The sequence below is a fragment of the Aquarana catesbeiana genome, linkage group LG05 (genome assembly GCF_042186555.1).
Source record: "Aquarana catesbeiana isolate 2022-GZ linkage group LG05, ASM4218655v1, whole genome shotgun sequence".
NCBI classification, from domain to species: Eukaryota; Metazoa; Chordata; class Amphibia; order Anura; family Ranidae; genus Aquarana; species Aquarana catesbeiana.
Genome location: NC_133328.1, coordinates 180,958,799 through 180,984,970, shown reverse-complemented (window position 1 = coordinate 180,984,970; position 26,172 = coordinate 180,958,799). Strand labels below are relative to the sequence as shown.

The 26,172-nt window shown below is 43.0% G+C and overlaps 1 protein-coding gene across 2 annotated transcripts in view; it reads right to left on the bottom strand.

The window, feature by feature from the left end:
• The window catches only part of LOC141144583 (serine/threonine-protein kinase ULK4-like), a 1,176,078-nt gene that overhangs the window by 1,127,410 nt on the left and 22,496 nt on the right, over positions 1-26,172 (bottom strand). For both annotated transcript variants that reach the window (XM_073630414.1, XM_073630413.1), the window contains exons 3-7: positions 21,471-21,570; positions 19,950-20,089; positions 8,126-8,288; positions 4,986-5,087; positions 933-1,010 (exon numbers count right to left, since the gene is read on the bottom strand). In XM_073630414.1, coding sequence (XP_073486515.1) covers positions 933-1,010; positions 4,986-5,087; positions 8,126-8,288; positions 19,950-20,089; positions 21,471-21,570 — 583 coding nt within the window. The remainder of the gene's footprint in view (positions 1-932; positions 1,011-4,985; positions 5,088-8,125; positions 8,289-19,949; positions 20,090-21,470; positions 21,571-26,172) is intronic.

The window sequence follows — 26,172 nt, the reverse complement described above, 5'->3', positions numbered from 1 at the left end:
CAAGTGGCCCCTGATGCCTAGAATCTTTGGTTACTAGGATGCAGGTGGCCCCTGCCGGTTAGTGTCCTTAGCTGTTAGAATAGAATGCAGGTAGACCCTTCAGTCTAGTGCCCTTGATTGCCAGGATGCAATCAGTTGGATTGCACTATATTATTGGTTGTTATAATGCAGGCACAGAAACTGCACAGGCCACAGCTCCTGCATCACCCCCCCTGATCTGATGTAAATCCAAGGAAGAGCTAGGAAAGCTGTTAAGCTTAGGTTAGGAAAATATATATCATTTTTTAACCTTCATAAACCCAGGTTTGTCCAGCCTTTCTTGGCTAGAAAGCTCTTTTCTGTAGGTGTCAGTGGTTGGTTTAATTAGAAACTGGTGGCATTATGTCCTTGACTTCTGGGCTAGGCCCTGCTTCATGGCCTGCATCCTTACCAATTAGGTGTGCTTTTAAACAAACACTGCCATGTTATTATTTGGGGTAAGAGGACAATGCCTCCCCTCAGTCCCCACCCCCAGCTCTGTTGTTCTAATGAGCAGGGTTTTCGGGTGCTGGCCAATCACAAGGCCCAAACTCTGTGGGGGCAGTGATGTCATACCCTCTGCTAAGCTCCAATACCACTTAGGTGGATTCCTGTAACTGGATGGCACCAAGCTCAAAAGTTAGGGAAGTCCATGCTTTAGGAAGAAAAGGAAAACAAAATCCTAGATACCAAAAAAAAGTGAGACTAAATCAGAGAAGTCCAAGGATCAGATTTATCTGCTTAATAAAGTAAAAGCAGGCACCTTGGAGGTACCTGTTTTTAAGCAGGACTTTGTACAATGGCTGACAGGCATGCTTATAAGGAGCAAGCCCCATTACGATCAACAGTAGATGTCTTCACAGTAACAGAATATTCACATAACAAATATAGTAATGTTATCAGTAGTACTTTACCCTGAGGTGGAGGAAAGTCTTTATTCACAATCATCTCTGTCAATTCTGAGAAACTTTCAGAGAAAAATGGGGGTTGCCCTGTCAAAATAGAAACAAACGTGGACATGTCAATTGAAGTCTGACTGCTTTCAAGTTCACCTTTTATTTAACTGTAGTGCTATTGTTCTCAGTTTAGACTTTACGGACTGGTAAGTCTTCACATACAATAATTCCAATTTCTGCAATGAACTCAAAAAATGAGGGTTTATTACTCAGAATAAAATGCTGAAAAGGTCGCTATCTTTTTTTAAAGGGCAACTTGGGGAATAAAATGTTCACTTTAGCAAATGTCTACTGCCCGAATAAAAACCCTGTATTTCTAAAGCAGGTATTAGACAAACTGACCGAGTTTAAGACGGGGGAGGTGGTATTGGCAGGGGACTTTAATTTTCGTATAGATCCCTCTTTGGATAGTACGTCCCGGGCACAGGGGACAAGTAAGGTCCAACTAAAAGCGATCAGGCGCAAACTGCATCAATGCCATATAATGGACGTGTAGAGAGTGCAGCATGCCAAAGTAAACGATTACACCTTCTTCTCCCCCGTGCACGGGACATACTCAAGACTGGATTACATCATGACTGACCATAGCCTTTTGGACTTTGTGGAGGAAACCAGAATAGAAATTACCACACTTTCTGACCACTCTCCAATCTCAATGAGGATTAGGATTCCGGGGCTACAAAGACATCCATTCTCATGGAAGTTAAACGAAAACGTACTAAATGACAAGAAAGTGTTAGAAAAGGTGCAGAAAGAAATCAAATTCTTTTTCAGGGTCAACGACACAGGGGAAGTCGCATCTTCTATTATTTGGGAGGCGCACAAAGCATATGTCAGGGGGGTCCTCATTTCCATTGGGGCGGGGGTTAAAAAAATGAGAAAAGAAAAAAGGGAAAAAAACTTATAGAGGAGATATATACACTAGAACAAAAACAAAAAATGTAAGGGGCAACACCAGGACAGTCTCCACCAGCTTGTCATCAAGAGGGAGGCGTTAAGGGACAACATGGAACAGGACTCGAGAAGGGCTTTAAGCAAAATAACAAGAGACGGATATTTCTGGGGTAACAAATCAAGCAAGTATCTTGCGAGGATACTGAAAAAGAAAAAAAGAGACCTAAATTTTATCGAGAAAATACAAAATAAAAAAGGGGAGGTAGTCTCTACAACTAAAAAGATAGCGGAAGAATTTAGGAACTACTATGAAGCCCTGTACACGGTAGGATTAAAGGAAGCACCGGGACAATTAAAGGACAGGAAGGTGGAAGAATTTCTGAGCGGAGCAGGGGTGGCAGGGCTGTCTGAGGATGAGAGAATGGTATTGGATAGACCTATAACCGAAGATGAGATATATGCCGCATTAAAGGACTCGCCCTTGGGAAAAAGCCCGGGCCCAGACAGATTTACCACTCTTTGCTTCAAACAATATAAAAGTATATCGGTACCTAGGCTCTGCCATTATTGGAATGACCTGGGTGCCAACTGTACAATGGGGGGAGATGCTTTGTCTGCAACCATTACTTTGATACTAAAAGAAGGAAAGAATGACATGTTGTGTTGTAGTTACAGACCCATCGCCCTTTTAAACGTGGACACCAAGCTATATGCCAAGGTTCTAGCGGGTAGGTTGAAGGATAAAATGACTACCCTGGTACATCCAGACCAGGTGGGTTTTATACCGGGGAGAGAAGGCAGGGATAACAGAGTGTGATCTCTGCTCCTCTTAGAGTCCATTAAAGCTGGTGAGCCCCCAGCTCTATTCCTGTCGATGGATGCCGAAAAAGCATTCGACAGGGTAGACTGGGGGCTCATGATAAAAACACTGGAAGCAATGGGAGTCGGTCAAAGATTAATTTCATGGGTGAAAGTTCTATATAATCACCGCCCGGCATTTGTGAAAGTCAATGGGGTCCTCTCGAGCTCCTTCAGGATGGAGAATGGCACCAGGCAGGGGTGCCCATTGTCCCCCCTGCTGTTCGTATTGACCCTGGAACCTTTGCTGGCTTCTATTCGGAAAAACTCCGACTGTAGCGGTGTAAAGATAGGAACAGAGGAACATAAACTAGCGCCGTTTGCCGATAATGTTCTTTTTTATATTTCTAACCCCAGGATTACAATTCCGAATTTGCTGCAGATTTTAAAAAGGTATGGGGATATTTCAAATTTCAAGATAAATCTCAGTAAATCCGAAGTTCTAAATATCAATATTGATAAGCAGGAAGTAGAAAGACTTTCAAGGGAATTTCACTTTCCCTGGAGAAAGGATATAAAATATTTGGGAGTTAAACTGTCTAATTCTCTGAAGAAAATGTATTTTATCAACTACATGCCACTCTTAGATGAAATTAAGAAAGAGATAAAAAGAATGTTGATGCGTCCCCTCTCCTGGCTTGGCCGCATTAATACAGTAAAAATGGTGTTGGCTCTGAAAATACTCTATATATTCCAGATGCTTCCGCTTCCACTCTCACAGGCATACATGAGAGCCCTCCGAGGCCTAATTGCGAGGTTTGTCTGGTGTGGCAAAAAGCCACGAATTGCACATTCAGTTATGATTAGAGGGAGAAAACAAGGACTAGCTCTTCCGGATTTCAATAGATATTATATATCAGTAACACTCTCACTGGTTATGGAATGGGCAAGGGAGGCCTCGGAAAAAAGATGGGTCAACATTGAAAATAGCATGAGTAACACACACTTAGGTCACATTATATGGAACCCTCCAAAATATACAATATTCAGCACAAAAACATCGGTTTTAACAGGAAACACTTTCAAATTTTGGGATCAGATTCACACACAAAATAAATGGCTTTATAATTCACCTTTGATTTATTTAAAGGATAATATATTTTTTGAACCGGGGATGAGGGAGGTGGGAGGGAATTGGATAAAGAATGGTAATACTCAAGTAAAGGATTTAATTAGAGATGGGAAAATGCACACGTATCACGATCTGAAATCTGAGACAGATCTCATGGTGATTGATACATGGCGGTACATCCAGCTGAAGGTTTTTGTTGAGAAACTTCCGAAGCCAATTAGAGGTGAAGAAGAGTACAGGCTGTTAGAGCAGCTCTGTTGCAGAGAAAAATCAAGAAATACTATATCTCAACTCTATAAAATTTTAGTGTCCAAAGAGGAACTGGATGTGCCCCCCTATATCAAAAAATGGGAAAGGGAATTAGGGACACAATGTAGTAAACACAGGCTAGGAAAAATTTTGAAAATGGTACATGTTTCGTCAGTTGATATTAAGAGGACAGAAACAAATTTTAAATGCTTAGCAGGGTGGTATGCTACACCAGATAAAATTAGCAAATTCCAACCGGATAAATCTACGAGATGCTGGAGAGGGTGTACAAATATAGGAACGATGGCTCATATATGGTGGGAGTGTCCCATCATCAAAATATATTGGAAGAAAATTATTCAATTGATTAAGGAAATTACTAATAAAACCATATCGGATGACCCATGGACATGCCTATTCCATGGGACAGAGGAGCCAATGAAGCAATATCAAGCATCTATCTTTCCTATATTATTGGACGCCGCTAAGTGCCAGATCCAGATAAAATGGTTGGAACCTGAGAGCCCTAAAACGCGTGAGTGGCTCTTCTTTGCAAATTAAATCTATAATATTGAGTGTTTGTACGGCTATGGACTGGAACTAGATGGGGGGACTGGGCGACCAGACAAATGGACAGGGTGGCGGAGTTTTAAAATTACGTGGAGCTATGTTGAGGAGGTCACTAGCTAAAGCCCATAGGGCTACAATGTATGTAATTTCCAAAGGAAAATTGGCTCTTCCGCATGTATAGCGGAAACCCGTGCAGGATGGGGGGGGGGGTTATTTGTGTAAGGGGGTTTTTCTTTTTTTCTTTTTTTTTTCATTTTTTGTTGAAGTACTTATACAGAATGTATTCTAATGTACATTTTCAGTCTTTGTATCTGTAAAAAACATAAAGAATTAAAAAAAAAAATGCTGAAAAGTTAATTAGCGCTTACCAGTAAACATTTCATATAACACACATCCCAATGACCAAAGATCACTAGAAATTGAGAAATCTGCTCCTCTGATTACTTCTGGGGCAGCATAAACTGGTGATCCTGCAAAATGTTTTACAAAAACATATATAAAATAAATATCTTCAGTATATAATTCAATATATAAATAAATAAAAAAATAAAACACATACTGAAATGTTAACATCTCAATTACAAATTGCATCTGGAAAAAATAAAACTGTAAAAAAAAGTAGATATGTTTTCTAGTTTAAAGCAGAACTCCTATACAGAGCTCTGGACATGTGTTTAAGTTTTGCATAGAAGGGAGAAAGGTTATATACTATCATGCTTTTGATTGCTCCACTGCCCAACTTAGGCTATTTCCCTTTACCTCCTTTCGTTTTACCAGGAAGGGAAGTGAAGGGACACAGAAGCAATACAAGTACGACAGCTTTTATAGTCTATTCAAAACTAAAAAAAAAAAAAAAAAAAAGTATAAATTAAAATTTTATTTTTACACCAATTCTTTACGATACTTCAAACATTTCTGATTAATCCACTAGGGGATTACAATTTTATAGGATAATCCACTGGAGTGACTCCAAAAAACAGTGCTAGCTACTTTGATAAAACACAAAAAATGAATCCTAAAGTGCACTTATAATACAATTTATGTAAAAAAAACAGTCCAAAAAAATTGAAATTTCTTTGCAAACAAAAATAGTGAAACACACTAGAAATAAGTCCTCTCAGGTGTAAAGACGTTCTAGTAATGATGAACGGTAGTGGCTATAGTGCTATTATATTTATTATATTTAAATTTATCCACATGCACAGTGCACTTTAGGATTCGTTTTTTGTGTTTTATCAAAGTAGCTAGCACTGAGGTTTATCTTATAAATTTGGAGTCATCCTAGTGGATCACTTAACAAGTTACTTACTTGTTTGTATGCCACAGCAGCTGTCACTTTAGCACTTTAGATTGAGCTTTTATTTATTGGCGCGAGTGTATATATTTTTTGTATATTTTCACATTTCTGAGTAATGACTAAATTACCGTATTTATCGGCGTTTAACACACACTTTTTTTCCCTTAAAATCAAGGGAAAATTGCGGGTGCATGTTATACGCTGATCCCCTGCGATCCCCCGCTGACTGAGCTTCAAAATCGCCGACCACGATTTGAAAATGGCGCCGCCGGCGCCGAAATACACAGAGCCAGTCCTCGGCTCTTCTCGGCCACTTTCGGCTTCACTCAAGCGCCGCCCTAACCTAGCCGAGTGTACTCGGCTAGGTTCGGATAGCTCCGCTCAAAGTCACGCCCATCCCCGGCGGGACTACGAGTGGAGCCGAAAGTGAACGAGAGCCTCCGAGAAGAGCCGAGGACCGGCTCTGTGTATTTCGCCACCGGCGGCGCCATTTTCAAACTGCAGTGACAATGAAAAGTCACTGCAGCCTGAGCAAGGCTGCAAATGGACACAGAAAGCTGCAGATCAGCACTGACAAAGCTGCAAGGCTGCAAATGGACACCGATAAGGCTGCAAATGACACCAAGGCTGCTGACTGCAAGGCTGTTGACTGCAAGGCTGCAAATGACACCAAGGCTGCTGACTGCAGGGCTGCAAATGACACCAAGGCTGCTGACTGCCAGGCTGCAAATGACACCAAGGATGCTGACTGCAAGGCTGCAAATGACTGCAAGGCTGCAAATGACACCAAGGCTGCTGACTGCAAGGCTGCAAATGACTGCAAGGCTGCAAATGACACTGGACAAGCATGCAGATGGACGCTGTGCAAGGCTGCATTGATGGGCATTTAAATGTAAGTTTTTTTCCTTAAAACATTTTTTTCCTTATAATTCCCTCCTAAACTTGGGGTGCGTGTTATACGCCGGCGCGTGTTATACGCCGATAAATACGGTATTCACATCCACCCACAACTTGTTTGAAGGGCTCATACACCTGTACAGGCATACAATTTGCTACATACAGATCTGTGGATGGAGGAATACATATCACTATTGTATGCTATGGGGCCCATGTACATAGGTCCACAGGGTTTTGCTGCATAACCGAGAACTAGACGTCTACATCTCCCCATGAATGAGTCAATCATGTGGTGAAATTGCATGCATAGGATGACCTCAACCTTCAGTCATTAAAATTCAGTTGGACTCATCTAGGGCATGTGCCACATGAACAAATCATTCATTCAGTCAATTATTCAGGGGGAGATATAAACATCAATGGTGTTTAAGGCAACACCACTGGCTACACATGGTGGATAGTTACCTGTTGGCCCTGAGCGCAAACCTTACATGCATAAAGACAACAACCCATGTGCGTGTGACCTAAACATGTATATAACCCTTCACCTCCAGGCAAACTGCCACTTCCTAGAATAAATAAACCAAAGAACAAAAATGTAATATAACTGCAGCCTACATGCCCTTAGATGTGATGAATTACTTATTATTATTATTATGATTGTTTTAGGCTTTACCTCCCTTAATTTCATCTAGTGATCCTGCCAGTAACACACTTCTGATAACACGAATGTTCCTTTTACACAGGTGGTCCACACAGGGGGCTCAGCTTTGCTCAACGGGGATTCGCTCTGCTTATCCCCGCTGAGCAGGCGGCTGACAGGTCCGTCTCCGCTCACGGTGCAGAGACGGACCTGTCAGAGTCCCACTCTCCTCTATGGGAAGATCGGATGAAAACGAACCGCCTGTCCATTTTCATCTGATCCCATCCGCCAGACGGATGGAAAATGGGGTCACCATCCAACTGGATTTGGCTGACACCATCTGATAGCAGCGGGTGTCAGCGGACATGTCACCGCTGACATGCGCTGCTCCATAGGGGTGAATGGATCGTCCGATCAGATCTGCCTGAAAAACTGACAGGTGGACCTGATCGAAAAGTCCATGTGAAAAGGCCCTTACACAATGTGTTTTATCTATAGAGCATCATTGTCATCCTAAACTGCTCCCTCTTGCTGTGGACTACAGAAAACCTTCCCCTTTCCTCATTTAGTCTGGCCCCCCTAAAGTCTAAAGGACAGTAAACTTGCCCTTTGTTTAGAAAGTTCAGAAACCCCTGCTTTAGTGTTCAAGGCATTAGAACAATTCAAATGACCTTTTATATGGTTTCTCAGGTTACGTCGTGGTGTAGACTCTCCTGTATCTCCTGAATTCTCAGCTGATCCTACCAAGGCAAACAATTCTTCTAGGTTTTCTCCTTCAGCTTTCGAAAAGCTAAAGTTTGTTAACTTTAAAGTGCCCGGTCCATCAAGAAGAATCTATTAAAAAAAAGTGGAACATATTGGAGAAATCAAACTGTAAGAATGTTCTATGCATCAAAACATTACCAAAATGTTGGTTCAAATCCAGCCAAAACCTTCCATTTAATAACGTGCAGAAGGGTTAGAACCTCAGTTTAGTTTTTATTGCAGTCCAGTGCCCATTCTGAGGAGATTTCACCTCACTTCCTGTCTCCCAGCAAGTATTGGGAAATGGGTACAAAAACAGTAATAACATCAAATATTTTTGATACAGTGAAATGTTAGAGCCTTGCTCAAGTTGTTATTGCTGTGTGTGCTTTCCTGTCCTGGGACTCACTTACCTCTAATTTATTGACCATTTGTGATGGGACATGTTAAGAAATCTCTTCACTAGAGTCACAGACAGCAATACACATGAGAGGTTCTAACCCTTCCTCACTCTATTGAAAGGAGTACTAAAGTCACATTTATTATAGAATATATATTAATAACGAGAATTAATCACCAACACAAAATGTTGCATTAGTATTGTTGAAACATTTTTTTTTTTTTACTTTGAAAATATATGCATATTATCACTCCATCCCTATAGCTGTGTTTTTGCCTTTTCATTACAGCCAGTAGGGGGGTGATAAATAAACTTCTTGTTGATTGCAAAAGTAAAAAAACATATCCCTGGGTGACCGTTAGATATGCATGTTCCTGGGAGGGAGGGACCCTTACATACAGTATAATTTGCTTTGTTACTGCACTGGGATGGAAACATAATTAAGTCAGGCTAAACACTGCTCAGCCATTCACAGGAGGCTTTGTATTTTTTTAATGAATACAAACCTTCCTCTGACTGGCTGAGTTGAGGATTGTGACGTCATCCATCCACCCTTTCACCTCAGCCAAAGGAGGCCTTATATTCACTCAGAAAATACAAAGCTTCCTGTGACTCAATTTTGTTCCGGGAGTGGGATAGGAAGTTCCCATCTCACTGCCAAAACATGGAACAGTATACCATATGTAGCTGAGGCTACATGCGGTTAATGCAGCACTAAAAGCCGCTGCATTTGTTAGTCAAGGAAATTTTTATCTGGACCTGCTTGAGCCAAACTATTTAAAAAGTTCACTAAAGAATTGAGTTAGGCTTTAATACTACTTTAGGACAAAAGAAAAAAAAAAAAAAAAAGAAAAAAAAAAACCTTTCAACATAAATAAAAAAATGTTTCCTTTTAGTGAATACAGTTCCCAAGAGAGCTATGGAAGATGTGTGTAACAGTATTAGTGAACCCTGTTGTGTTTTGCCAATGGTACTCCCCTGGGATTACTTAGACTCCTGTTCCCATGCACAGCACCAATACTAGATAGCTATCTTCCAGCTGCTGCCTCGGTGATATAAGACTATCAGATTGCTGTTTGCTGGACGACAACAAAGACAATTGTAGACAATTCTAACAGTATGCATTTCGGTGCAAGCCATGCCTCAAATGTAGGAAGCCTGAATATCAGTAAAGAAAGATGAGAATTTAACTATGTATTACAAATGGAGTTCCCAGGAAACACATTTTTAAACCCCATAAACACCCTTTAGTACACTGACATACTGTGTAACATGGTGTAATTACATAATACATTAGAGTACTGTACACTACATACAATGATGTAATAAAAAATAAATAAATAACATCCTGCTCATTTTTTTTCATTAGTGTTATTTAGGCCGCACACAAGCAGAAAAAAAAAAACACTGCTTTATTGGCATTTTTTTCTGTTCTTTTTTTTTTTCTTTCTAGGCCTCTGAACACAGTTCTATTTTAGCCAATGTGCCCGTGCACATTGTGGCACTTACATTCGTATTTTAGAACAGCGTTTAGGGGCATAAAATTGTGCCCCAAACTTGCTTTTGGATGTGTGTAAATGCATTCTACTGGCTAGCCAATAGAATGAATTTACATGCCTACGCCTCTAAATGCTATAGACTGTAAATGCACATAAAAGTGCGTGCGTAATTATGTGGCAAAAATAGGATTTTTTATAACAGCTTACCTGTAAAATCCTTTTCTTTCGATGGACATCACGGGACACAGAGCCTCAGTAATAAGTGATGGGTTATATAGGTATCACTAGGTGATTGGACACTGGCACACCCTAACCAGGAAGTTCAACCCCCTATATAATCCCTTCCCTTGCAGGGATACCTCAGTTTTGTAGCCAAGCAATATAGTGTATTAGAAGAGGGGCGGGACACCTCTGTGTCCCGTGATGTCCATCGAAAGAAAAGGATTTTACAGGTAAGGTGTTATAAAAAATCCTATTTTCTTTCTCGAACATCACGGGACACAGAGCCTCAGTAATAACTGATCATATGTCCCAGAGCAATGCTATCTGAGGGGGGGAACCACAACCAAGTAGGGTGCAATCAGACCTGAGGACCCTGTACCGCTGCCTGCAGCACACTACGCCCAAAGGCGATATCCGCATGCCTTCTCACATCCACCTGATAGAATCTGGTGAATGTATGGACTGAAGACCAGGTTGCGGCCTTGCAGATTTGAGCCATAGAGGCCCGGTGATGCACTGCCCAAGAAGCACCAATAGCCCTTGTGGAATGTGCCCTGATCTGAAACGGAGGAATCTTCTGTTTCAAACCGTAAGCTTGAATAATCAATTGTCGAATCCATTTAGAAATGGTAGTCTTTGACACTGCCTGTCCTCTACTGGGACCCTCTGGCAGCACAAACAAAACATCCGTTTTGCGAATCTGAGCAGTTGCTTCCAGATAGGCCTTGACTGCTCTTACTACATCCAAAGAATGTAGCGATCTTTCTTCCGGAGAACAGGGATCTGGAAAAAAGGAAGGCAGAACAATGTCTTGGTTTAAATGAAAACCTGAAACCACCTTCGGTAAAAAATTAGGATGAGGGCGCAGTACCACTCTATCCTTGTGTACAATCAAATAAGGCTCTTTACAGGAAAGAGCTGCTAATTCTGATACTCTTCTAGCAGAAGAAATAGCTACCAGAAAAATTAACTTCCTTGTCAACAAGACCAAGGGAATCTGACGTATTGGTTCAAAAGGCTGTTTCTGTAACACAGACAGAACCAAGTTCAAGTCCCAGGGGTTTAGGGGCGCCTTAACCGGAGGATTAAGACGCGTCACCCATTGCATAAAGTTTCGGACCAAAGAATGCGAAGCAAGTGGCCGTTGAAATAATACTGATAAGGCCGAGACCTGGCCCTTGATGGTACTCAAGGCCAGCTTCATCTCTAATCCAAATTGTAGAAAATCCAGAATTCTACCAATCCTATACTTTCTGGGATGCCAACCCCTGGATTCACACCAGGATACATAAGCTTTCCAGACTCTATGATAAATCATTCTGGAAGCTGGCTTCCTTGCATTGATCAAGGTAGATATCACAGGACCTGAAAGCCCATGACTCTTCAGAACGTGGGTCTCAATAGCCAAACCGTCAAATTTAGCGTTTGTAAGGCAGGATGGAACACTGGACCCTGAGATAACAGGTCTGGACGTACCGGTAGTGTCCACGGGGAACCCACCATCATCCTTACTATTTCCGCATACCACGTCCTTCTGGGCCAAGCAGGGGCCACCAGAAGTACTGACTTCCTTTCCTGCCTGATCCTGCGAAGGAGTCGTGGCAGTAGCAGAATAGGCTGGAATGCATAAATCAGATGCCACGGAATCACCAACGCATCCGTCCCACATGCAAGAGGATCTTTTGTCCTTGCCACAAATCTGTCTATCTTTTTGTTGAATCGGGATGCAAAGAGATCTACATCTGGAACCCCCCATCTTTGGCATATGGCCCAAAAGACGTTGGAATGCAGAGACCATTCCCCTGGAAGTAACCGCTGGCGACTTAAATAGTCCGCCTGCCAGTTCTCTATCCCCGGAATGAAAACTGCCGATATGCATGGCACATGCCTCTCTGCCCAGACTAAGATCTGGTTCACCTCTTTTTGAGCAGCGCGGCTCCTGGTGCCTCCCTGATGATTGACATAAGCCACCGCTGTGGCATTATCGGATTGGATCCTGACCGGGCAATCCTGTAGCCTGATAGTGCAGGCCTTTAGGGCTAGATATACTGCACGGATCTCCAGAATGTTGATGGGTAAGGTCCTCTCGGTTTTGGACCAAACCCCCTGAACCGCAGACTGTTCCAGAACTGCTCCCCAACCCGACAGACTGGCATCTGTTGTTACCACCATCCAGGTAACCGGTAGAAAGGATTTCCCCTTCTGCAGGTTTTCGGGTATTAGCCACCAACTGAGGCTCTAACTCACTGCATAAGACAGGTGCATCGGAAAGTCCAATGCCTGAACCTTCTTGTTCCAGGCGGACAGAATACTGTGTTGCAGCAGTATTGAATGAAACTGAGCATAGGGAACTGCTTAGAATGAAGACACCATCTTTCCTAGCAGCCTCATACAAACGCAGACAGAAGGACCCCTCTTGGTCCTGACTGCCAGAATCAGCTCCCTTAAGGCAGAGATCTTTGCCTGAGGTAGAAATACTTTCTCCTGGCTTGTATCTATGATCAGACCCAAATACTCCAGTCTTGTTACTGGTTTTAGGAAAGATTTTTCTAGGTTGAGGATCCAACCTAGGTGTTCCAGATCCTTGACTGTGGTCCTCAAGTTCCCGTTCAAGGAGGCCACCAACCGGTCTATCAAGAGCAGGTAGTCTAGGTATGCTATGACAGCTATACCCTGAGTCCTTACTCTGGCCAGGGGAGGAGCCAAGACCTTTGTGAACACTCGAGGTGCAGTGGCTATCCCAAAAGGCAGTGCCACAAACTGGAAATGGCACCCTCCTATCTCGAAGCACAGGAACTTCTGATGAGCAGGAAAAATGGGCACATTCAGATATGCATCTCTGATGTCTATCGATGCCAGAAATTCTTCTCCCTGCAGGGTGGAGACTACTGTTCGAATTGATTCCATGCGGAAGGACTGAATCCTTAGGAATCGGTTCAGATCCCTTAAATCCAGAATGGGTCTGACATCCCCATTTGGTTTTTGGACCGTAAAAAGGTTGAAATAGAAACCCAATCCCTGATCCTTCGCGGGAACCACCATAATGACCTCCTGCGACAAAAGTCGCTCTAACGCTAGAAGGAGCGACTGCTTTTTCTCTGGATCTCTGGGGACACTTGATCTGAGGAAACGAGGAGAGGGGAATTCTTGAAACTCCAGCTTGTACCCTAAGGTTACCGTGGAGATTACCCATCTGTCCTGGAAGTCCTCCTGCCAGAGCCTTGAGAACTGTCGCAGTCTTCCCCCCACTCGAATGAGCGGGGGGCGCCCCTTCATAAAGAGGTCTTAGCGTTTTGCCTTGTAGGCTTTTTCCCCCAGGACTTCTTTTGTCCCTGAGGTTGTCTCTTGACCCAGACGGAGGAGACCGTCGAGACTGCCTGGAGGCTGAAGCCCCGGGCGCTGGGGAAAGAAAGAAGGACGCTTACTCTTCTTCTTCACAGGTAAGAGAGTGCTTTTCCCACAAGAGATTCTCTTGATATAATTATCCAAGTCCTCTCCAAACAACCTAGCACCACGAAATGGAAACGCAGCCAGCAGCTTCTTACATGGTGCTTCGGCTGACCAATTTTTCAACCATAGGATTCTATGTATATGCACCAACCCCATTGAAAGACGAGAGGTTTGCATGAATCCCTAATGGCGTCAACAGCAAAACATAAGGCCGCTGGAAGGTTAGCCAACCCCTGGGCCTGCTGTTCAGGCAAAACTTTGATGACCTGCTTAACATGGTCTCTTAAGTATTGACAGACTCCAATCGCTGCTATTGCAGGTTGAGCCACTGAGCCTGCTAAGGCGAAAACATCTTTCAACAGGGATTCCATCTTTTTATCTACAGGATCCCTGAGCATTGTCTACCGGACAAGTCAGGCTTTTATTTACGGAGGAAATGGCGGCATCAACGGCCGGTATTCCCCACATCTTAATAAACTTTTCTTCCACAGGATAAAGTGTTGAAAACTTTTTCGGTGGAAAAAAACGTTTATCTGGGTGATCCCACTCAGAATAAAGGAGCTTTTCAAGTAAATTATGAACTGGAAAAGCATGTGTTGTTTGAGGAGGTTTCAGTGAAAAGGGTTCTTTAACTGATTCAGATACGGGCAACTTAAATGTGGAGCGGACCAATCCAGTAAGGATCTGCACTAATGCCCCGTACACACGGTCGGACTTTGTTCGGACATTCCGACAACAAAATCCTAGGATTTTTTCCGACGGATGTTGGCTCAAACTTGTCTTGCATACACACGGTCACACAAAGTTGTCGGAAAATCCGATTGTTCTAAACGCGGTGACGTAAAACACGTACGTCGGGACTATAAACGGGGAAGTGGCCAATAGCTTTCATCTCTTTATTTATTCTGAGCATGCGTGGCACTTTGTCCGTCGGATTTGTGTACACACGATCGGAATTTCCGACAACGGATTTTGTTGTCGGAAAATTTTATCTCCTGCTCTCCAACTTTGCGTGTTGGAAAATCTGATGGAAAATGTCCGATGGAGCCCACACATGGTCGGAATTTCCGACAACACGTTCCGATCGGACATTTTCCATCGGAAAATCCGACCGTGTGTACGGGGCATAAGACTTTCTCATCCTGAGAAGTTGCAGAGGGCCCTTCTCCACCTGATTCCTCTGAAGAGGAATCATCCATCCCATCCCGATGCTCAGAAAGGGATTCTTCTCCTCTATCCCACAGCTCCTCAGCCTGAGGGTCCTGGGTAGCAGAGGAAGGCCTAGTGCATTTTCTTCCACTGAGTGAAGAAGTAATCACGGCCATTAATCTTTCCTCTAATCCATTAATGGCTGAGGAAAAAACCTCCTGTGCAATATATACAGGGGCTGAAGCGCCAAAAGCAGGTGTGGCACCGGACCCCAGCGGCTCTCCCTGGCTAGCCGTCCCTGGCCGCTTAGGGGGGGAGGATGCTGCAGAAAGGGGGTCCTCAGAACCTAAACGAGATCCCCTAGAGTCTCTGGTTCTTGGGGTACTTGAACCTCTTCTACCCATAGTGCAAAGCAACAAGGTGGAGGTATCACAAAATAGATAAAGGAAGGCCCGTAGACGTGGTGTATCTGGATTTTGCAAAAGCATTTGACACAGTTCCCCATAAACGTTTACTGTACAAAATAAGGTCCGTTGGCATGGACCATAGGGTGAGTACATGGTTTGAAAACTGGCTACAAGGGCGAGTTCAGAGGGTGGTGATAAATGGGGAGTACTCAGAATGGTCAGGGGTGGGTAGTGGGGTTCCCCAGGGTTCTGTGCTGGGACCAATCCTATTTAATTTGTTTATAAACGACCTGGAGGATGGGATAAACAGTTCAATCTCTGTATTTGCAGACGATACTAAGCTAAGCAGGGCAATAACTTCTCCGCAGGATGTGGAAACCTTGCAAAAAGACCTAAACAAATTAATGGGGTGGGCGACTACATGGCAAATGAGGTTCAATGTAGAAAAATGTAAAATAATGCATTTGGGTGGCAAAAATATGAATGCAATCTATACACTGGGGGGAGAACCTCTGGGGGAATCTAGGATGGAAAAGGACCTGGGGGTCCTAGTAGATGATAGGCTCAGCAATGGCATGCAATGCCAAGCTGCTGCTAATAAAGCAAACAGAATATTGGCATGCATTAAAAAGGGGATCAACGCAAGAGATAAAACGATAATTCTCCCACTCTACAAGGCTCTGGTCCGGCCGCACCTGGAGTATGCTGTCCAGTTCTGGGCACCAGTACTCAGGAAAAATGTACTGGAAATGGAGCGAGTACAAAGAAGGGCAACAAAACTAATAAAGGGTCTGGAGGATCTTAGTTATGAGGAAAGGTTGCAAGCACTGAACTTATTCTCTCTGGAGAAGAGACGCTTGAGAGGGGATATGATTTCAATTTACAAATACTGTAATGGTGACCCCACAATAAGGATAAAACTTTTTCGCAGAAGAGAGTTTAATAAGACTCGTGGCCACTCATTACAATTAGAAGAAAAGAGGTTTAACCTTAAACTAAGTAGAGGGTTCTTTACTGTAAGAGCGGCAAGGATGTGGAATTCCCTTCCACAGGCGGTGGTCTCAGCGGGGAGCATTGATAGCTTCAAGAAACTATTAGATAATCACCTGAATGACCGCAACATACAGGGATATACAATGTAATATTGACACATAATCACACACATAGGTTGGACTTGATGGACTTGTGTCTTTTTTCAACCTCACCTACTATGTAACTATGTAAAATGAACACTGACTGCTGAGCGATGTAGTCTGGCAAAAGCCTTGCTACCAAATGCCCAGTCTGGTGTTACCTTAGTAAATGCTGCCTAGGAGAATGCCTGTGTCCCACCTTACATGCGACCTGTCAGCTCTGTGTCCCTCCAAAAAGGCTCAGTGCACCTGTAATCAGTGCCTTTAATCGCCTGCAGCCGGCCCTGTGGGCGTCTGAGCATGCTGTACTGACGCCCCCCCCTCGTTTTTCGAAAACCGCGCGCTTCCAGCGCGGGCCAACCCTCCGAAATCAGCATGGAGGGCAGGCTGGGGGGAAGGAGAGAGGCCGGTAGAGATGGGGCCTGCACGTGGCAAAATGGCGGCAGCGGCGGTGAAATTGCGGTGTATAACCGCCTCACAACCCATCCGCGGCCTCCCCCTAGTCTGGGGGGAGATATCCCTAAGGAGAGCCCCCCATCCCATCCTACCTGAGCCGGCCGGAGGAGCTTGTGCAGCGTGGAAACACTGAGACAGACATCAGCATGAGAAGGTATGTGCTCTTGGCAGCCCCGGTGGCGACAACAGGCATAGCATGCATTTACCTTAAAGGAGAAACCTACTAGAATTAAAAAAATTCTGTGGAATCTCCCTTACCTTATCCAGCTGCAGGGTTCTGTTACACAAACCCAATCTTCGCCTCTCACGGTGGGCTCCGTTTGAAAAAACCTTCAGAGACCGGGGCCCCCTACGAATAGGGGGATCCACAGTTCTGGCCTGTAAAGCACCCGGCCAGAAATAAGGATAGAAAACCATTTTCTGATATGCGGGGTCCAGCTCTCTAAAAAGAGAAGCGTTACAGGTAAAACCTCGTTTCTTCGGACACGAGGCCCAGGTACCATCCAATTCGGCCTAGAAAAGACACTTTGGAATGAATCCGGTTCGCCTGGCTTGCCCCAGTCTAGGATATAGGATAATCCCTTTGGAGCTTAGCACAGGACATCTTTACACGTCCATCACCTAAGACACTGGCGTAAAAACTGAGGTATCCCTGCAAGGGGAGGGATTATATAAGGGGGTTGAACTTCCTGGTTAGGGTGTGCCAGTGTCCAATCACCTAGTGATACCTATATAACCCATCAGTTATTACTGAGGCTCTGTGTCCCGTGATGTTCGAGAAAGAAACAAGCATTTTTTAGGCTGGAAAGATCCAACGTACATTGAAGTATTTTAATATGAAAAATAGGGGAAAAAATTGCGCTAAGATAAATGTTGAATGGGGCTATATGCGAAGCACGGCCCCCAAAAGCTGCAATTCTCATGTAAACATAAATACAAGGAAAACAATTGGAAAAAAAACAGAATTGCGCTTTTTTTAATTTCATGGGATTTTTCATTAACTGTTGGCTCATATCTATATTTGTGTACCACAATTTATCTACAAAGCACTTATTTCGGTTTATTATTTTGTATATGCACTATGCACATGTAGATGTTTGGGTTTTTATTTAAATGCACCCTCGGCATTCATTATCAGTGGATGTATGCATTAGATTTATTTTGAGTATTTATTTTGAAAATTGATATCAAATTTTGTTAGAGCGATTGTTTTTTTTCCAAGTATTTTAATATGTCTGTGTGCACAAAGCCCTAATTACTATCATAAAATTTATGAATGTCGCACAATAATGCAATCCCTAAGGTAACATAAACTTGCAGGGAAGCAATGCCCAAAAAAGAGAAAACTGTAAGAAAAAAAAAAACAAAAAAAAAACCTAACTGTGGAAAATGCCTGAACATAAAGTTCTGAACAACTCAAATGAACATGAGCTGCAAGGTAGGGGCCCAGGGTGGGTGGGGGTGAGAGTGATGAGAGGAAAGGGTGGTAGACAAGGAGGCATGGCATGGAGGGTTGGCAAAGTGTTAAGAAAGCGGGCCAGAGTGGTAAGAGTGGGGGTGCTGTGAAGTGGTGAGAAAGTTAGAGAAGAACAGTGAGAGCACAGGTGGGTAGTGAGAGCACAGGTGGGTGGTGAGAGGGTGGGTCAGAGTGGTAAGGATGATCATGTGGTAGAGTGGTATAGGAGGGGGTGGGGTAGAGGTGATAAACTGAAGACATTTTCCCTCTTTATAGGTCCTGCGCATGCCTGCTACTTTAAAGTACAGACCAATGTTAACATCATATTGTGATACCAGAAATGTGGCAGCAAGATCCCAAACATGAACCCTAGTGTCTTCTGCCTCTACCATGCACGGGATCTAGCTGTCATATTTTTGACATCACAATAGCAAGGAGAGATCCTGCGGTAGTAGCAGTACAGGCTGGTCTTGTGTTTGGTAGGGGGTTTGTAATGGGACTAGGAGAACTTTCAGGTGCTATAATGTGGGGGCTGCATAGTGGTGAGTGTGGGAGCTACTAAGGGGTGAGAGGAGTGGCTGCAGAGTGGTAAGGGGGCCAGGGAGGATTGGCAAGAGCAGAAGTTGTTGGGTGGGTGGGCATTCGTCAGAATGGTGGTAGTACTAATCAGAAAAAGTTATCCTCTGCATAGATCCTGCACATTCCCTGTAGTTAATGGTCTGTGCTGCCACTACCTTGCATGCGCTGGACCTTGCAGCTAAATTGTGATGTTGAAATAATGACAGGGAGATCACACACATGCACGGTAGTGGCAGCACAGACTTGTTACTATTGAGCATGCGCAGGATAATATGGAGGTGAAATCTCGCACAAGCTTTATAATGCCAGTACTGAGTGTTGATCACCACGCATGCATGGGATCTCACTGTCATATTGATGGAAGCATCGCAAAGTACATGAGGATTGGGGGAGACAACATGCTCATAACACTGAGTGTGCTTGGGCATATTTCAGAGAATATGATGTGCGGGCTGACATAAGCATCATCCCACGTCTCAGCAAATCCTGATGACGAAACTGCACGCCATGTTGAACCCGCAAGGAACCCTGACCGAATACCGACCCCTCCTGGTGAAGTGGGGGGTGAGATTTTTCTTTACAATTTTAATTAAATGTACTTGTAAACCCTTACATCCACTAAGTGAAGTGACTAGACTCAGGTGATACATAGAGATTAAACCAATCGTCCTACATAAGTTGTACCGGTTTATCTGCAGTATTCTCTTCTTTACGGTTATCCAAAGTTCCAAAATGTATACAGCTGGTCTGAACTTAAAGAAAGCAGGGGGAAGGGAGCTGAAGTTACACTTAGTGAGGACTCAATGAGGAGAGCTGAGAGGCGATTGGATGGAAGGTACATACACCCCTTCACACAATACACAGAAAATATAAAAGTTTATAAATGTGTATTCAGCAGGAGTAGTACAAATTGGAAATGTACCCAGTCCTCCTGTTTGGATAAATATAGTCCATAAGCCACAAAAACAACAACAAAACATCCATTATACTGAGGTCTTACCTTCCGGGGAGTCAGATCACAGAAAAGAATTCCAAGTTCATGGATATGATGAAGTCCAGAAATAATATCAACACCAAATTCTCTTATTGTATCTTCAGGCAAGTGCTCATCCTGGGCAATGACAGTCTCCAAGGAGCCTCCTGTAATGCATTAAACTCCATTATAGGAGAAAGCAGTGAAAGCAAAAATCACCTGTAAAACTATACAATATCCTCTTATCTCTGCTTCACAGGTTCTTGACTAAAGCCGACCATAGATTACGCTAAGCAAATTTCTTTCCTGCAACCACGGGAGCTACTGTGTTCTTCCGGCGGGAAGGGGTGGGGGAAGTCGTTCCTGCTGGGAGAACACAGTGATTACTGCGAGTGGCTATAGCCGCTGGCAATAATCCCATCAACAATACGACAGGCTGGTTGCACATGCATGAGATCACACAATGCAGGGAGACTGGTACTGCAAATTGACGTTATTCCAGGAGATGGGGGGCGGGGGGGGGGGGGTTTCAACTCCAATTTTTTTTCATTACTTTGGTATGAGGCCCCCGTTAAAATCCATACCAGACCCAAATGCATTTGAGAGAGAACCTATGCCCATTTGTTTTTTACCTGGCTGCCATCACTGACTATGTATACTAATAATCATTACCTCAGCTGCTTTTTTTTCCCCCCATTTAAAATGTCACTTTTGCTATAGTACGTTTCACTATTGCACCAGTTCACAGACACATTTAATGCACTCCCCAAGCATGGTATTTAAGGGAATTGTTAAAGTTTCACTTTAAAACCAGCTCCGCTAAAAAATCTTTTGCAATGATACAGGTCTATGGCAGTGCCCAGTTTTCCATGCCCTTTGTTTGATAATCCCTTGCCTATTAGCTTTAAAAATGGCCAGAATTGATTTTAGATATTCATCTTGACTTATGATGGGTTTGCATTAACCTTCACAATTAACCAATGTTATGATAAATTCACCAAATATCCTGCAAAACGAACAAGGACATTCACCAATCACTACCCTTAACCTGAGCCGAACTCAAATTTAACATTAAATTTAAAGGTTAGGGTGGTATTAGTGGTAAAATACTCATGCAAAAGTCACGCAGTAAATGACTTGACATCTATTTACAATGTGTTTAATTATCAGCTCAGAGAAAAACATCTAAGTCAAATTGATGCTACATATTTGCTATATCAGCGTCAAACTGTCAGCTGGACTACGTTTTTTTTTTTATTAAGTTCATATGAAGTAAATGCTACCCACTGAACTCAAACAAGATCATTCCGGGAGCTGCATTATTTCAGACAAAGGGGATTTGAGAAAAGCAAATTTACTTAACAAAGCAAAACAGGGCCTACTGTAGAACTCAAGTACTTACAAATAATTGATCTTGTTTATGGTCTGTTAATGGACACGGATGAAGGGAAGTAATCCATGGCCATTCAGCCACTGTAAAACAAGCCAAAACAGACAAAGCCATGGGATATTTACCCCTGTTTAAGATTATAGGGTAAAAGATCTTACCTGTGCATAACTCAACGACAAGCCACAGATGGTTACTCGTCTCATACCATTCATAAAACGTCACTAAATTTCTGTGCTTAACATGGTGAGTTAAACGGACCTGGACAAAAATGTATATTGAATTTACATATGATATTTCATCTTAATGGTAAGTCAAGAGAAACACATTGCAGAACACACAACCTCCTTCATTTAAAACTGCAATCATATTTCAATTTACTCATTTAGCAGAGTCCACCGACACATTCAATTCCCAGCAATTTTCATACTTATGTGTGCTAGGGGTGCCAGCTGTATTATGTTCAATTTGGAAGAAAGGGGTTAGAATATTTGATCCAGCATTGTAGTTTTTTTTTCAATCTACCATTGAATAAGCACAAACGTGAACGTATATATAAGATTTGTATATCATTTTTTTGTTTCTTTACTATAGGTACCGTAGGACTAAAAACGTAAAACAATTATGAAAATAAAGCTAAATATGAAATGTTGTCACATTTACTTGTATACTCTTTGTTGAAATAAACCCTTTATTTAAAAAAGGGTAACTAAGAGTAGACGAGTAAACGTGACAACATTTCACATTTAGCTTGATTTTCATAATTGTATTACGTTTTTAGTCCTACGGTACCTATAGTAAAGAAACAAAAAAAAAAAAATTATATACATATCTTATATACGTTCCCATAAATGACGATTCAGTGGGAGATTCAAAAACCTCTTGCACGATACAGGATCAAATATTCTAACACCTTTTTTTGAAATTGAACATAATACAGCTGGCACCCCCAGCAGACTTGAAATGAAAATAGCTGGGAATTGAATGTGTTGGTGGATACTGCTAAATGGGTAAATTCAGCTTAAGTAACTGAGGTCTGTAAACAGGGTGTTTGCGGACCTCAGTTGCTTAAGCTGAATATTCACATGCACACACACCCCCCGTTCCTTGCAGATCTCTATTCTCAAGCTCTAATTAACATAAACTGAAAGAGTCAGAGCAGTAACACACCACCCCCTGCCCACTTCTGCCTTGTAAGACAGAATCATACTGAGTTTTAAGACAGAAAGAGCCTGAAGGCAAGCAGCTTCTGTTCATTTAGAAAACTTACAGGAGTTGATTTACGATAGTAAAAGCTGTTCACTTTGCAAAGGAACTGCCTGAGAGCTTAGTGAATGAGGTAAAGCTCTGCTGACTTCCATCATCCAATCATGTGCAAGCAAAAATACAGGTTTTTGTTTTTTTTCCCCAATCTTTCTTGTACAGAATCGGTTCTTTGCAAATTGAAATGTCAGTCCATTCCTTACGCTCCCTTGAAAAGTGCAACTTTCTTTACAAAGTCAATAGCTTACTTGCCTATAACAAATCAATCACATAACATGAACTCTATGTCATTGGTACACTCTGTTACATTTCATTTATAAAGCTATTTTATATGAGCTCTAAAAATGATCTAAAAAGTATAAAATGTATAAATGTGAAAAAAATAATAAATACAACTATAAACCATTTATTTCTATCTAGGTTGCTCCAGCGCTGCACAGAAATGATTGAGGACATTTAAGGATAGAGATCCCCTGTACTTCTTCCCTGCACTTGCTGTGTGACTGCCCCATCGTTTGGAGAGTCACACAGTGAGATCTTCTATGGTTGTTCCAAACTCTGCTCTGCCATGGAATATTTCATATTTTTCTTGCTGCAACAGAAGTATTAATACTCATTCTCCATTTTTTTTTGTATTGTAAGATAAATAAAAGGTCTGGCAAACAGAATAATAACCTAAACAAAGGTGCTGGCAATTGAACAAGGATGAAGACAGTTTCCTGTCGAAATGCCTACAAAATATAAAAAAATCACCAAGTATCTATCTAAAATAAATTGTTTGGCTTTTGTGGAGTTTTTAAAATATTCAATTACACAATGGATTGAAAACAATTAAAAAATGAATGACAGAAGATGTATTTTCTCCTCTTAAGGGATAAGTGCACTCTAGAGATCAAATTAAATATTAATAGTATTATAATGCTGCTTTCTACAATAGGGCAATTCATTGTCAGCAGCAGAAAATAATCATTTAAAAAAAAGTGAATACATTGAGTAGAGTATAAATAGGGGTCAATTCATCAACAAATGCAAATAGAAACAAATGCAGAAAAAAAGAGATCCCCAGCTACCTTCAGATGTGACCTTCGACAGCCAAAGGGATCCTAATATGCCTTGTTTTTTTTTTTTTTGTTTTGTTTTTTTTATCCTTTTTTATTGATGTTTTAAACATAGTACAAACATGACACTTGTAAAGTGGCAACAATAAATAAAAAAGTAAGAAAAACCATAGAGAGTCATACAACAGCACACGTGGCTAGCATGGCCCTGACTAACAGTAGAGGGCTCTCTCAGGAGAAAAGCCAACTACATTTCCTGTCGCATCATGGCAGCATACACCTATGGGTTGTGGCTCCGCCCCCGCAACCTGATAGGACCGCGTAGCTATTAAAGTCTGAGAGAGCCCCTGCCCCAGCATTCTCCTTTTTTTCCTCACCTGTCAAGGACCGAAAACATGCATCCCTTACCTAAAACATTCGCCCCAGCCAGGTTCTAGCCTCTCCTGGGTGGAAGTCCTATCCTGTACAGCCTCTAAATGAGCTCAATGGAAGGAACCCCACTCTGATGGTCTCAGGGGTATGTTACAATACATTACAAACCTTAAACAGGTTTATGGATCGCAGTGGTCTCCAGCTCCTTTCTGTGCACCTGTGGGTAACTTCCCCTCCTGTCTGTCTCCATAGCTCCAGCTTGTCAGGACATCCCACTTTCCAGCTTCCAAAATGGCGTCGGAGGCCTCAGAGCGCATCTGAGCATGCACGAGCGTGACGTCATCACCCCGCGACGGCGGCAAGTTTAAAAATGCTGTAATGTCAGCATTTTCTTGTCTCTTCTCTCCTGAGCCTGTAAAGGGGAATTTTGACCGGATTTCTTTTGCTACTCTACCCAGCTGTTCTATCCTGTCTCTCTCTTGCTATCTCCACGCCCAGGTAAGATCTATGATGGTTTTTTCTTTGCTTGTTTACTATCTGCTATCCCATGCATGCTAAGCCACCTATATAATTATAGGTTGATTCATCACCTTTCATGGAGACCGTTGCCCAGGTAGACCATCGCCAGCCTACTAGGTAAGAGGGGATGATGGGTAAGTATGAAGAGAAGGAAAAAGAGAGCCCTCACTAATGCTGTTTAAATTGAACAGCCCCACCAGGTCTTCCAGATCGTCACATTCAAGACGAGGGGAGCCTTCAAGAAGGAGCCGCTTAAGCCACAGGCAGAGTCGCTCAGAGCACGGCAGAAGTCGCTCAAGTCGCAGAAGCCGCTCAAGTCGCAGGAGGAGCAGATCAAGTCGCAGGAGAAGCCGATCAAGATCAAGGCATAGTCGCTCCCACCACAAAAAATCCCCTGCGCGCAGGAAATCTCCTGTCACCCAGCCTTCCCGTCCACCCGGGAACTCCTGCTGGATTTGCGGTGCTACAGCACTTCCAGACAAACTGGCCTGTCGCACATGCTTCATTGAGGCAACTAAGGACAGAGAAACAGAGGCAAGAGAACCAATTGATCCATCACCACAAGTCGCAGAGCCAGAAGCCAGCAGACCTATACAAAGTACCTCATCCACTGCCCCATCATCATCAAAGACGTCAGACCCTCTCTCTGACACTGATGATCTAGAGGCATCCACCGGCTTCGACTTCTCATTGATCGACCCATTCGTGAAGTCAGTAAAAGAGGCGATCGACTGGGTGGAAGAAAAAGAAACTCCTCAAAAAGTGAGGAAATACTTTCCAAATCTTAAAAAAGACCCAGAGAACTTCCCGTTCATTGAGGAACTTGAGGATCTAATTAAGGATGAGTGGCAAAAGCCAGAGAAAAAAACTGGCCTCAGCAACAGATTATCAAAACTCTATCCACTTAAAGAGCCTAACGTCAACCCACTAATATCTCCTCCAGTGGTCGACTCCTCCCTAATGCGCCTCGCCAGGCACGTAACACTTCCAATAGAGGATGCAGTCACATTCAAAGACGTCCTGGATAGAAAGATCGATCTGGATCTTAAGAGAACCTACCTCTCGGCAGGTGGCGCTTGCAGGCCAGCAATAGCATTGGCTGCCGTCGGTAAGGCTATCTCAAGCTGGTCCACGATGGCCGAGAAGCTGGTATCGGAAGGAATAGAGCAGGAGAAAGTTATCTCAGCACTCCAAGAACTTAGTCTTGCAGGCGACTTTGTCGCAGAAGCCTCTGTGGATATAATTAAAACCACTTCAAGAGCAATGTTAAGCTCAGTAATGGCCAGAAGGGCGCTCTGGTTAAAACCCTGGTCGGCAGATCCCTCCTCAAAATCCAATTGGTGCAAAATACCCTTTGATGGCGTAAACCTTTTTGGAGAAAAACTGGACGTGGCTATTTCTAAAGTCACGGGGGGAAAATCGGGACTCATCCCTTCAGATAGGAGGCCCAGGCAGCAGAGACCACCGGTTTCTAGAAGAAATCTGCCAGATAAATACAGAGAGGCAAGATCCTACAGGCCCGGAAAAGAGTATAGGAGGAACTGGAAGAATCCCCAGTCATTATTCCTCAAGCTCCAAAAGTCTAAGACCCCTGCGTCAGGGGAACAAAAGTCTTTTTGAAGGTGCGTCCGCCCAACCAGCTTTAGTGGGG